General features: G+C 35.9%; 1 protein-coding gene across 2 annotated transcripts; it reads left to right on the top strand.

Moving 5' to 3' along the window:
- The first annotated feature begins 7,961 nt into the window (after positions 1-7,961).
- LOC146920589 (uncharacterized) lies at positions 7,962-12,710 on the top strand. 2 transcript variants are annotated; one of them, XM_085714005.1, is made up of 8 exons: positions 7,962-8,163; positions 9,454-9,618; positions 10,360-10,684; positions 10,776-11,017; positions 11,099-11,398; positions 11,471-11,572; positions 11,899-12,186; positions 12,440-12,710. In XM_085714005.1, exons 2-8 carry the CDS (start codon positions 9,490-9,492, stop codon positions 12,509-12,511), a joined length of 1,458 nt encoding a protein of 485 aa, XP_085570131.1. In that variant the 5' UTR covers positions 7,962-8,163; positions 9,454-9,489; the 3' UTR covers positions 12,512-12,710. The 2 variants fall into 2 exon arrangements, with proteins under 2 accessions (XP_085570131.1, XP_085570132.1); XM_085714006.1 differs by having other exon boundaries at positions 8,031-8,163; positions 10,369-10,684.
- Positions 12,711-13,257: the final 547 nt, after the last annotated feature.

Here is a 13,257-nt window from a genome sequence, read left to right as displayed (position 1 = left end):
TCCAAACGTTTTTATTTTTGTTCTGCTTTTGAAAAATAGCAATGATTATTAAAAAGGAACTAAAAAACACAAGAATAGGATCAACAGGGATCGAACACAGGTTCCTCAAGCCAACAACAAAGCCTTTTTACCATCGCAGCACAGTGATTTTCTTGTTCACTATTTGTTACGGCAGTTCTATATACTATAATTATGTTGAACGAAAATTTTATAAACTTGTAAGCTTGCTTAGACACTCCAGTACGGTACAGGTGAAAAAACTAATAAGCTAAATATTTCTCTACTGTCTGACTAGACAGAACCTGCCAAACCTGCCATGATTTGACTTTTCATTTTTAATTTTTTTTTTTGATAAATACTAAATAGACAGAACCTGCCATGATTTGACTTTTTCTTTTTTCTTTTTAATTTTTTTAATACCACCAGATTGAGTGGAGGTAATGAATTTTCGCCCAATAAAAAACTGTCACGTGTCGGTCAACAAAGGTCCAGGTGCAAATGAAAAACAACAAAAATTTAGAAACTGTCTACTACAAGAATCGAACGCCTCTACTACAAGAATCGAACCACGCCTCCTTCAATGAATTGTTCAGTAAGGTTCAGTAAGATATACCCAACCAACTAAGCTGCAATTCAATTGCGATTTTAAACCACCGTAATATATATATATATATATATATATATATATATATATATATATATATATATAGTAACATTGCTCTATAAAATTTTTGATAGTGTTTTTATTTTTATTAAATTTGCACATTAAGTTGCATTAATTATATTAAATTAAATTTAAAACATTTCACCAATATGATTTTAACAAGAGTCAAAGATTATATAATAAATATTTATCACTACACTTGAGAAGAACGTGTAATATACCAACGCATTATTATTTTTTGTTTATTTGTTACTTTTCATAACGATATTAAATATAATCAATCAGACTGTTGAATATGACCTTTATCGAATAAGAATGTACAAAGAACTGAAATTCCAAAAATCGGTATCTTCGATGTAAGTCGATCTGACAAAATATCGCATTAGAAATCTAGTCAACATGGAACGACATTACTCCGACGATCAAAAAAGACCCAACCTTGTCTGATCGACTTACCTCCGGGAACCCGATCTGAGAAATTCAAGTTTCTATATCCTTTTAGGTCTAAGAAGGTCATTTTGAACAGTGAGATTAATTGTACATGATTTCGTTCAGATGATAGGCATGTTTAGGTCCCGTAGTAAACTAGTTACTAAGTTTACTATTTTTTGAGGGGATAGTTCTTCCGATCGACTTACCTCCGGGAACCCGATCTGAGAAATTCAAGTTTCTATATCCTTTTAGATCTAAGGAGGTTATTTTGAACGGTGGGATTGATTGTACCTGTTGCCGTTCAGATGATACGAATGTTTAGGTCCTTGAACTAAACTAGTTCCTAAGTTTACTGGTTTCTGAGGGGATAGTTCTTCCGATCGACATACCTCCGGGAACCCGATCTGAGAAATTCAAGTTTCTATATCCTTTTAGGTCTAAGAAGGTTATTTTGAACGGTGGGATTGAATATACATGTTGCCGTTCAGATGATAGGCTCGTTTAGGTCCCAGTAGTACACTAGTTCCGAAGTTTACTAGTTTTTGAGGGGATAGTTCATCCGATCGACTTACCTACGGGAACCCGATCTGAGAAATTCAAGTTTCTATATCTTTTTAGGTCTAAGGAGGTTATTTTGAACGGTGGGATTGATTGTACCTGTTTCCGTTTAGATGATAGGCACGTTTAGGTCCCAGGACTAAACTAGTTCCTAAGTTTACTAGTTTCTGAGAGGATAGTTCTTCCGATCGACAGACCTCCGGGAACCCGATCTGAGAAATTCAAGTTTCTATATCCTTTTAGGTCTAAGAAGGTTATTTTGAACGGTGGGATTGATTGTACCATTTGTCGTTCAGATGATAGCCTTGTTTAGGTCTCAGTAGTAAACTAGTTCCCAAGTTTACAAGTTTATGAGAGGATAGTTCTTCCGATTGACTTACCTCCGGGAACCCGATCTGAGAAATTCAAGTTTCTATATCCTTTTAGGTCTAAGAAGGTTGTTTTGAACGGTGGGATTGATTATACCTGTTGTCGTTCAGATGATAGACTTGTTTAGGTCCATGGACTAAACTAGTTCCTAAGTTTACTAGTTTCTGAGGGGATAGTTCTTCAGATCAACATACCTCCGGGAACCCGATCTGAGAAATTCAAGTTTCTATATCCTTTTAGGTCTAAGAATGTTATTTTGAACGGTGGGATTGATTGTACCATTTTCCGTTCAGATGATAGGCTTGTTTAGGTCCCAGCAGTAAACTAGTTCCCAAGTTTACTAGTTTATGAGAGGATAATTCTTCCGATCGACTTACCTCCGGGAACCCGATCTGAGAAATTCAAGTTTCTATATCTTTTTAGGTCTAAGAAGGTTATTTTGAACGGTGGGATTGATTATACAAGTTGCTGTTCAGATGATAGGCACATTTAGGTCCCTGTACTAAACTAGTTCCTAAGTTTACTAGTTTATGAGGGGATAGTTCTTCCGATCGACATACCTCCGGGAACCCGATCTGATAAATTCAAGTTTCTATATCCTTTTAGGTCTAAGAAGGTTTTTTTCAACGGTGGGATTGATTGTACCTGTTGCCGTTCAGATGATAAGCACATTTAGGTCCATGGACGAAATTAGTTCCTAAGTTCACTAGTTTCTGAGGGGATAGTTCTTCTGATCGACATACCTCCGGGAACCCGATCTGAGAAATTCAAGTTTCTATATCCTTTTAGGTCTAAGAATGTTATTTTGAACGGTGGGATTGATTGTACCATTTGCCGTTCAGATGATGGGCTTGTTTAGGTCCCAGTAGTAAACTAGTTCCCAAGTTTACTGGTTTATGAGAGGATAGTTCTTCCGATCGACTTACCTCCGGAAACCCGATCTGAGAAATTCAAGTTTCTATATCCTTTTAGGTCTAAGAAAGTTATTTTGAACGGTGGGATTGATTATACATGTTCCCGTTCAGATGATAGGCACATTTAGGTCCCTGGACTAAACTAGTTCCAAAGTTTACTAGTTTCTGAGGGGATAGTTCTTCCGATAGACATACCTCCGGAAACCCGATCTGAGAAATTCAAGTTTCTATATCCTTTTAGGTCTAAGAAGGTTATTTTGAACAGTGGGATTGATTGTACCATTTGTCGTTCAGATGATAGGCTTGTTTAGGTCTCAGTAGTAAACTAGTTCCCAAGTTTACAAGTTTATGAGAGGATAGTTCTTCCGATTGACTTACCTCCGGGAACCCGATCTGAGAAATTCGAGTTTCTATATCCTTTTAGGTCTAAGAAGGTTATTTTGAACGGTGGGATTGATTATACCTGTTGCCGTTCAGATGATAGACTTGTTTAGGTCCCTGTACTAAACTAGTTCCCAAGTTTACTAGTTTATGAGAGGATAATTCTTCCGATCGACTTACCTCCGGGAACCCGACCTGAGAAATTCAAGTTTCTATATCCTTTTAGGTGTAAGAGGGTTATTTTGAACGGTGGGATTGATTATACATGTTGTCGTTCAGATGATTGGCACATTTAGGTCCCAGGACTAAACTAGTTCCTAAGTTTACTAGTTTCTGAGGGGATAGTTCTTCCGATCGACATACCTCCGGGAACCCGATCTGAGAAATTCAAGTTTCTATATCCTTTTAGGTCTAAGAAGGTTATTTTGAACGGTGGGATTGATTGTACCTGTTGCCGTTCAGATGATAAGCACGTTTAGGTCCCTGGACGAAACTAGTTCCACAGTTCACTAGTTTCTGAGGGGATAGTTCTTCCGATCGACATACCTCCGGGAACCCGATCTGAGAAATTCAAGTTTCTATATCCTTTTAGGTCTAAGAATGTTATTTTGAACGGTGGGATTGATTGTACCATTTGCCGTTCAGATGATGGGCTTGTTTAGGTCCCAGTAGTAAACTAGTTCCCAAGTTTACTAGTTTATGAGAGGATAGTTCTTCCGATCGACTTACCTCCGGGAACCCGATCTGAGAAATTCAAGTTGCTATATCCTTTTAGGTCTAAGAAAGTTATTTTGAACGGTGGGATTGATTATACATGTTCCCGTTCAGATGATAGGCACATTTAGGTCCCTGGACTAAACTATTTCCAAAGTTTACTAGTTTATGAGGGGATAGTTCTTCCGATAGACATACCTCCGGGAACCCGATCTGAGAAATTCAAGTTTCTATATCCTTTTAGGTCTAAGAATGTTATTTTGAATGTGGGATTGATTGTACCATTTGCCGTTCAGATGATTGGCTTGTTTAGGTCCCAGTAGTAAACTAGTTCCCAAGTTTACTAGTTTATGAGAGGATAGTTCTTCCGATCGACTTACCTCCGGGAACCCGATCTGAGAAATTCAAGTTTCTATATCATTTTAGGTCTAAGAAGGTTATTTTGAACTGTGGGATTGATTATACATGTTCCCGTTCAGATGATAGGCACATTTAGGTCCCTGGACTAAACTAGTTCCTAAGTTCACTAGTTTCTGAGGGGATAGTTCTTCCGATCGACATACCTCCGGGAACCTGATCTAAGAAATTCAAGTTTCTATATCCTTTTAGGTCTAAGAAGGTTATTTTGAACTGTGGGATTGATTCTACCTATTGCCGTTCAGATGATAGACTTGTTTAGGTCCCTGGACCAAACTAGTTTCTAAGTTTACTAGTTTCTGAGGGGATAGTTCTTCAGATCGACATACCTCCAGGAACCCGATCTGAGAAATTCAAGTTTCTATATCCTTTTAGGTCTAAGAATGTTATTTTGAACGGTGGGATTGATTGTACCATTTACCGTTCAGATGATGGGCTTGTTTAGGTCCCAGTAGTAAACTAGTTCCCAAGTTTACTAGTTTATGAGAGGATAGTTCTTCCGATCGACTTACCTCCGGGAACCCGATCTGAGAAATTCAAGTTTCTATATCCTTTTAGGTCTAAGAAAGTTATTTTGAACGGTGGGATTGATTATACATGTTCCCGTTCAGATGATAGGCACATTTAGGTCCCTGGACTAAACTAGTTCCAAAGTTTACTAGTTTCTGAGGGGATAGTTCTTCCGATAGACATACCTCCGGGAACCCGATCTGAGAAATTCAAGTTTCTATATCCTTTTAGGTCTAAGAATGTTATTTTGAACGGTGGGATTGATTGTACCATTTGCCGTTCAGATGATTGGCTTGTTTAGGTCCCAGTAGTAAACTAGTTCCCAAGTTTACTAGTTTATGAGAGGATAGTTCTTCCGATCGACTTACCTCCGGGAACCCGATCTGAGAAATTCAAGTTTCTATATCCTTTTAGGTCTAAGAAGGTTATTTTGAACGGTGGGATTGATTATACATGTTCCCGTTCAGATGATAGGCACATTTAGGTCCCTGGACTAAACTAGTTCCTAAGTTTACTAGTTTCTGAGGGGATAGTTCTTCCGATAGTCATACCTCCGGGAACCCGATCTGAGAAATTCAAGTTTCTATATCCTTTTAGGTCTAAGAATGTTATTTTGAACGGTGGGATTGATTGTACCATTTGCCGTTCAGATGATTGGCTTGTTTAGGTCTCAGTAGTAAACTAGTTCCCAAGTTTACTAGTTTATGAGAGGATAGTTCTTCCGATCGACTTACCTCCGGGAACCCGATTTGAGAAATTCAAGTTTCTATATCATTTTAGGTCTAAGAAGGTTATTTTGAACGGTGGGATTGATTATACATGTTCCCGTTCAGATGATAGGCACATTTAGGTCCCTGGACTAAACTAGTTCCTAAGTTCACTAGTTTCTGAGGGGATAGTTCTTCCGATCGACATACCTCCGGGAACCTGATCTAAGAAATTCAAGTTTCTATATCCTTTTAGGTCTAAGAAGGTTATTTTGAACGGTGGGATTGATTCTACCTGTTGCCGTTCAGATGATAGACTTGTTTAGGTCCCTGGACCAAACTAGTTCCTAAGTTTACTAGTTTCTGAGGGGATAGTTCTTCAGATCGACATACCTCCAGGAACCCGATCTGAGAAATTCAAGTTTCTATATCCTTTTAGGTCTAAGAAGGTTATTTTGAACGGTGGGATTGATTGTACCATGTGCCGTTCAGATGATAGGCTTGTTTAGGTCCCAGTAGTAAACTATTTCCCAAGTTTACTAGTTTATGAGAGGATAATTCTTCCGATCGACTTACCTCCGGGAACCCGACCTGAGAAATTCAAGTTTCTATATCCTTTTAGGTGTAAGAAGGTTATTTTGAACGGTGGGATTGATTATACATGTTGCCGTTCAGATGATAGGCACATTTAGATCCCTGGACTAAACTAGTTCCTAAGTTTACTAGTTTCTGAGGGGATAGTTCTTCCGATAGACATACCTCCGGGAACCCGATCTGAGAAGTTCAAGTTTCTATATCTTTTTAGGTCTAAGAATGTTATTTTGAACGGTGGGATTGATTGTACCATTTGCCGTTCAGATGATTGACTTGTTTAGGTCCCAGTAGTAAACTAGTTCCCAAGTTTACTAGTTTATGAGAGGATAGTTCTTCCGATCGACTTACCTCCGGGAACCCGATCTGAGAAATTCAAGTTTCTATATCCTTTTAGGTCTAAGAAGGTTATTTTGAACGGTGAGATTGATTATACATGTTCCCGTTCAGATGATAGGCACATTTAGGTCCCTGGACTAAACTAGTTCATAAGTTCACTAGTTTCTGAGGGGATAGTTCTTCCGATCGACATACCTCCGGGAACCCGATCTAAGAAATTCAAGTTTCTATATCCTTTTAGGTCTAAGAAGGTTATTTTGAACGGTGGGATTGATTCTACCTATTGTCGTTCAGATGATAGCCACGTTTAGGTCCCTGGACTAAACTAGTTCCTAAGTTTACTAGTTTCTGAGGGGATAGTTCTTCTGATAGACATACCTCCGGGAACCCGATCTGAGAAATTCAAGTTTCTATATCCTTTTAGGTCTAAGAAGGTTATTTTGATGAGATAGTCTATCAGATTTACTTATAACGAAAATTCCGATCGCCTAAATTCTGTTACTTACTTCAACCTTATCTCATTTAGGTTACAACCAACAGTCGAAATTGTTTTATTTGATACCGTTTATCGGCTGGGTCCGATTTGGTCATCATTTGAATGAGAAACACTTGCTTGTCACAAGCATAAATATGTGTCATTTAGGCACACACATAAAAGGGAAAAGTATGAAAGAGAAAGGAATTAAAAAATATATCTTTTTGAAATAATTAAATGATAGATATTTTAATGAGTGTGTGTCTAAGTGACTGTATTTGGTGAGCATTCTCTATGGTGCATGAGTGTGTCTAAGAGCATTCATAATGGGAGAATCTTAAACATTTAAGACCTGGTGGCTAATAGGTACTCCTATTGTGGGGAAAAAAAATAATTAAGGGTCTTAAAAGATGCAAGGTCTAAATTAAGACCTCATTCTTAAATGGGCCCACATCACCTTTTTATTAAAATAATAATTAAAAAGTGTATTAAAATAGATAGTGTATTAAATAAATAATATTGGTGGGACCCAATTAGACATTTTGTTAGAGGATCTCCATTGAAGTGGTTGAGTACCTATTAGGTACTATTATTAAAAAATTATTAAAAAGTGATGTGTCAATGTGAAACTCATTTAAGATCTCAAAGATGAGAGTCTCCATTGTGGATGCTCGTGATTTTGACTTATATCGAAACACTACACAAAAATTGTCATTTTGCGACACTCATATTGTGGCATATTGGCACAACTGTCGCAGAAGTTGTTTTTTTATTGATATTTGCGACTGTTTGTACGACTGGTTGGTCAACTGTCGTAATATTTTAGTTTTAAAGAGGGAATGACTTTCAGCGGGAAATGAAAATAAAGAGCGCGCTTCTTCCAAAAAATTGGCTCCCTCTCCTCTTTATTTTCAGAAAAATAAAAATAAAAAACAAAACATCATAAATCCATGACACTGAAAAACCACAAATCCTTCTCACTCACAAATCTTCTCTCTGTGATAATCGAAGCACACTCTCTCAGCCAAACCCCAAATCGTTCCAGTTCTTCACTCACTAGCAAATCGTTCCAATTCAACTCGCTTTCTCACTGTAAGTTTCTTTTCCTTTCGTTGATTTTCTCCCATTGTATGCTTTGATTTGTGTATTTTTTTCTTCATTATTACTTTGTTCCGCCATTGATTCAACTCAGAAAATTCGGATTTGACGTTCTAAGTTTCATTGAAAATCCTTCTCCCTCCCTCAGCGAAACCCCAAATCCTTCACCCACTCACTCAACAAAACCCCAAATCGCAAGTGTTCTATCTTACACTATCTTAAATCGTTTCAATCCCTAATTCACTTTCCTCCAAAAGCCAAGCCGATTCTCTCTAGCAAAACTCCAGATTGCAAATCGCTTCTCTCTCACAAAAGCCCAAATCATAAAACCCCCTTTGTTTACGACGGTCGCAGTCCGGTTCGAAGTTTGCACTATTGTGAAGGTCTTCTTTTCAATTCTCTGTGTGTAATGAATTTAGGTTTTTTATATTTTTTATTTTATCTTGTGTGCAATTTCAAGAATTTAAATAAAGAACTGTATGAACAATTACAATGTACGAAGACATCATGTTTTCTTTTTCATTATGAAATTATGAAAACTTGACAATCATTCAAGAAATATATAGTAATATTTTATTTTATTTTGTTTTGATTGAAACTTTGGTACATACATGTTTTGATTTTTTGCTGTAACCTTGAAAACCAAGTTGTGGCATCTTATTATTGTTATGAACATTAAAAATTTGGGTTGTGAAATCACCAAAAAATATACGGAAAGTACAACTCGTGTAGTGAAAAATTCATTCTATTTTCTAAAATTGACAATGTATTTTTGTTGTTTTAGTTATTTTGTTTTAGTTGTCTTCCTGGTTTGTTCTAGTTTGGGTTTTGTTGCAGCACTATTTTGAGGGAATGAATTACAAGAAGATTACTTCATTATTGTCTTTCAATAAGTGTCATAGTTTATAACATGATAAAATTATATGATGATAGTATAACTCTGGTATGTAGAAATATTTGTTGTATTTGAGTTACTTGCATCATTGCATTAGTTAGTTTAATTTTATTTTGTTCCGGCAGAGTTCATGCTTTTTAGAAACAAAACATATTATGGTTATCTTTGTTTAATGATATGCAAATGTTTGAATATTGTAGTTTTCATTGAGGACCACATGTGCCTATTCTTGTTTTAACCATTTCTTAAATATTGAAGGACTTGTACACTTGATAATATATGGAAAGAAAATTTATCGATGATCTAATTTATTGCCAATTTTGTATTACACAAGATACTTTTACTTGTCTTGTGCATTGTTTTGACTTGTTTATCATCAATGCTTGCAGTGTAAGTGTTTTTGGAGTCTCAACCTTGTGAAAAAGATGACACCATATGAATATGCGCGGAGCAAAAGAATGAAAGATAATAATCAAAGGATTAACACTTTCAATCTGCCAATTCTCTCCCAATCCCTTGTCGAATCCTCTTCTACCATTAAAAAACCTTCATCGGTATGATTTATTGATTCTGAAGCTTTAGAACCTTTTTTTTTAATTATTGATTCCTGTCTCTCAACCTTTTTTATCGCACCGGTGTTTAAAGGATAATGTATTAGATATGTTTAAAGGAACATTATTTGATTTATTTTTCTTGTTTAATTTTGATCTCATCGGTGTTAGTAATATTATCTCACTTATCACAAAAATGTTTCAGACTTAGAAGAGTATTTTCCTTAACTAATTATGACATTTATATTTGGTGTTTAAAGGATAGTTTATGCGTTAGCTAGAAATGTATGATACTGTTTAACTGTTTTATAGACATCCATTATAAACTCATTCTCAACCACTTCTCGAAACTTAAAGAACCTAAATTTAACTTTGTAGTGAGCTGTTTGCATTCTTACCTGCTGCATGTATAGGATGATTAAAACATTCTGTCTTTTCAAGATTCAATTTTTTTTTTCTTATATACGATTTTCAAAAAGTTTAGTCATACCGACTCGTAGAAGACTATACTAATGTTATGGAAAATAGTACCATGTATGTGAGTAGTTTATTCGTAATGGTTTCAAATAGTTTGAGAATTATCTATATATTCATGATGTATTGTTGATGTCAGATGTTGTTGAAGGCATAATGTGATTATGCACATGAAATTGTGATCTTAATTTTACTTTTGATTCCTATAGTTATTTTTTCTTTTTTGGACCAATCAAATCCCTCCATATTTATGACTGTGATCTTATTTAGTCTGTGAAGGGTCGTTCAAGGTTTCTACAACCTGGAGCTCTTGAGGCAGCCAACAAGAAGCGTCTCCGTTCGCATGATTTACCACAAGCCCCTCCACCACCTACACATGTGACACCACCACCTGCACCAATCCAAGAGACATATCCACTAACTAGCAAGGTGACAACACCGCCGGCAATAGTCCAGTTGACTGAACTGCCATCTTCCCAGGCCACCTCACATCATCATTCTATTCCATTCCCTGATTCTGAAGATGACATGTTAGATGATGAGCCGAATATTACTCAAAAAAAGAAATCTAAATATTGGGATGTAGAAGTTATAAGTAAGTAATCTGGTTCCAAATTATCTTAAATAATTTAATTGTTTTACATCATTGACTTATGTCATATTTCACTTACTTTCTTATATGTTAGATGGGGCAGGTCATGTTTCAAACATGCGTTTAATGGTGGATGATGTGTTGCTAGAATCTCCTAATGGAACAAGGATAATAACAAGATGGAAGGATCGTCAACCTGTAGGATTAGCAGCTGGTTTGTTAGCGGATTTTTTGGGTAGACTTGCAAGAATGTATAGAGACTTTCCGATAATGTTCGAAAGTTGGGACCAAATTTCAGAGAAAACAAAAACTAAAGTTTATGATGAAAAAATAAAGGTATCATTGATATACAACTAGATATTTTTGATTTATTGTTTCTTTTGTTTAGTAACTATTTTTCTATGTTTATGTTTCAAGACAAAATTTGTTGTTGATGATGGAGACAACAAAAAATATATTTTGACAAGTATTGCAAGGAAATGGAAGGATGCAAGATGTCGATTGTTCGATACACATCATAAATGGGGGCTCCCATTAGAAGTGAATCTTGCGAATTATCCACGTTCTATTGACGCAACCGATTGGGCTGTTTTTGTAGCATATAGGCGGAAGCCAGAAACGCAAAAGAAGGCACGAAAAAATGCAGCAAATAGGCAAAAACTAACGACCCATCATACACTAGGAAAAATGTCTCTTGCGAGGAAGAGAGATGAGTTGGTATGATTCACTCAATCTGTCATTTATTAATACTTAATTGCACAAGTACTTACTATATGTGGTTATTTGTAGGAAGTAAGAGATGGTCGAGAATACAGCAGGGAAGAAATGTTTTCAGTTTCTCGTAAGAAGTCCGACGGGTCATATGTCAATGAAGAGGCCAAGGAAAAAGCTGTAAGTGCAATTATAGTCATTTATATGTTTAAACACTCAATCAATCATTGATATTTTTCATACAGTAATAGTCATGTATGCATGTAATACAATTGTGATGCCAATTTTTGCAATATCTCCACTCCATTGCCTTTGTTTGCACCTGTAATTAGTATTGCTTCATATCTATACGTAAAATATAAATGATATGAGGGAAGAAAATATATTTCTTATGTAAAGGCCTTTCTAGTTTTGTTTTCTATCCACACCTCCATATGGTCCTCCTCTCATTTTAATCACAATAATATGAAAAAAATTTAGTCATGATAATTTGATAATATATGCAGGAACAATTGCAAATTGAAATGCAAAACACCCATTCAGAGAATGAAGCATTTGTCAAAGTGTTTGGAAAAGAACATCCTGGATATGTGCGTTCTATGGGACTTGGGATAACACCATCTCAAATCTCTACTTCTCACCGTGCTAGAACGGCGTCATCCTTTGAGGCTAATGAGAAGATGTTGAAAATGCAAGCCGAAATTGATTCACTTAAGGATAAGGCTTCACAAGTTGATATATTGAAGGAACAAGTTGCATTCTTGATGCAAATGCTGAATTCTAGAGAAAAACAGGTAAAATTGTACTCTCACAAGTTGCATTCTAATTGCTTGGATTAGGATGTTAAGTTTTTGGGGTTGGTCAGGTTGTTGTTGTCGACTTCTTTGGAGCTTGAGCGTTTTTACTTGGTTGTTAGGTGTTATTTTTATAAGGCCCGTTTCACTTGGTTGTTTTATTTTATTATCCATTTTGAACATTGTCTTTGCTCTTTTTGAGTGTTAATGAGTACTTTGATGTTGCTAATCATTGTTTTCTTTTTCTTTTCAGCCAACAAACTTAGAATCGCCAAGAGATGGTGTGTGCTCCTCTGAGTCTAGTTACCACCTTGAGAATCATTAGCAACGTCGTTATGGATATGTAGATATATTATGAGCTAATTATGATGTAGTTTTTCATATGGTCGCACTGAAATCCACTAGTATTTTGGTTTTTGAATGTTTAAGCTACTTTATTTATAGTTTTAATTAATTTCAATGTATGGATCAACATTGATACTCTTAAATGATGTATATAAATGAAATTAAGTAATTTGTAGTTATATATTCTTGCATTTTATGCTTCAAAGTATCATGATATTAAAATAGTTGCCAACCTCTCTGGCCACTATGATCTAAAGGTAGGCCTTGAAGATCGTCTCGGAAACAACTTTATGGAGAGAATCAGGAAGGAATGGTTCATTGAGTTGAAGACTAAGTCAGGTATAGCTCATCACTTTAGGCCATACTTACATCTCATCACAACCCAAGGTAGTTTCTTTATTTTGAAGGGTCTGTTTGTTTTCTCATTGTATTTTTTTCTGTTCATGTTTCGAGTGTTGTCAATCGCGAATTGTAGATAATAGTAGTCAGTTCAATTTCTGCTTAACAAACGTGTTGTTCTGCTATTACTACAGTCGTTATTTTACAATATTTTGTACTAAATAGTGCATCATGGTTCAATACCATTTTCTTTGAACTCTGCTGCGTTAGAGCACTGCTTATAACCGTATTTAACAACAATATTTTTTGAAAATTGTTCGTTTTTTCTGGTTTGAAGAGGTTGAAAAGGTACTGAAAGCAAAGAAGATGAAGGCACAAAGTAAGAGA

This window comes from Medicago sativa, chromosome 5 (assembly GCF_051527215.1).
Source record: "Medicago sativa cultivar Bolivia chromosome 5, Bolivia_mono, whole genome shotgun sequence".
In the NCBI taxonomy this organism is placed as follows: domain Eukaryota; kingdom Viridiplantae; phylum Streptophyta; class Magnoliopsida; order Fabales; family Fabaceae; genus Medicago; species Medicago sativa.
This window is presented reverse-complemented; position numbering and strand designations above follow the sequence as displayed.

What these genes read in the sequence shown, in the direction of transcription:
- LOC146920589 (XM_085714005.1), top strand. Translation starts at nt 9,490, where the DNA reads ATGACACCATATGAATATGCGCGGAGCAAAAGAATGAAAGATAATAAT. An exon ending in TTTATGATGAAAAAATAAAG is followed by an intron (nt 11,018 to 11,098) that starts GTATCATTGATA and finishes TTATGTTTCAAG; the next exon opens with ACAAAATTTGTTGTTGATGA. An exon ending in TGAATTCTAGAGAAAAACAG is followed by an intron (nt 12,187 to 12,439) that starts GTAAAATTGTAC and finishes TTTTCTTTTCAG; the next exon opens with CCAACAAACTTAGAATCGCC.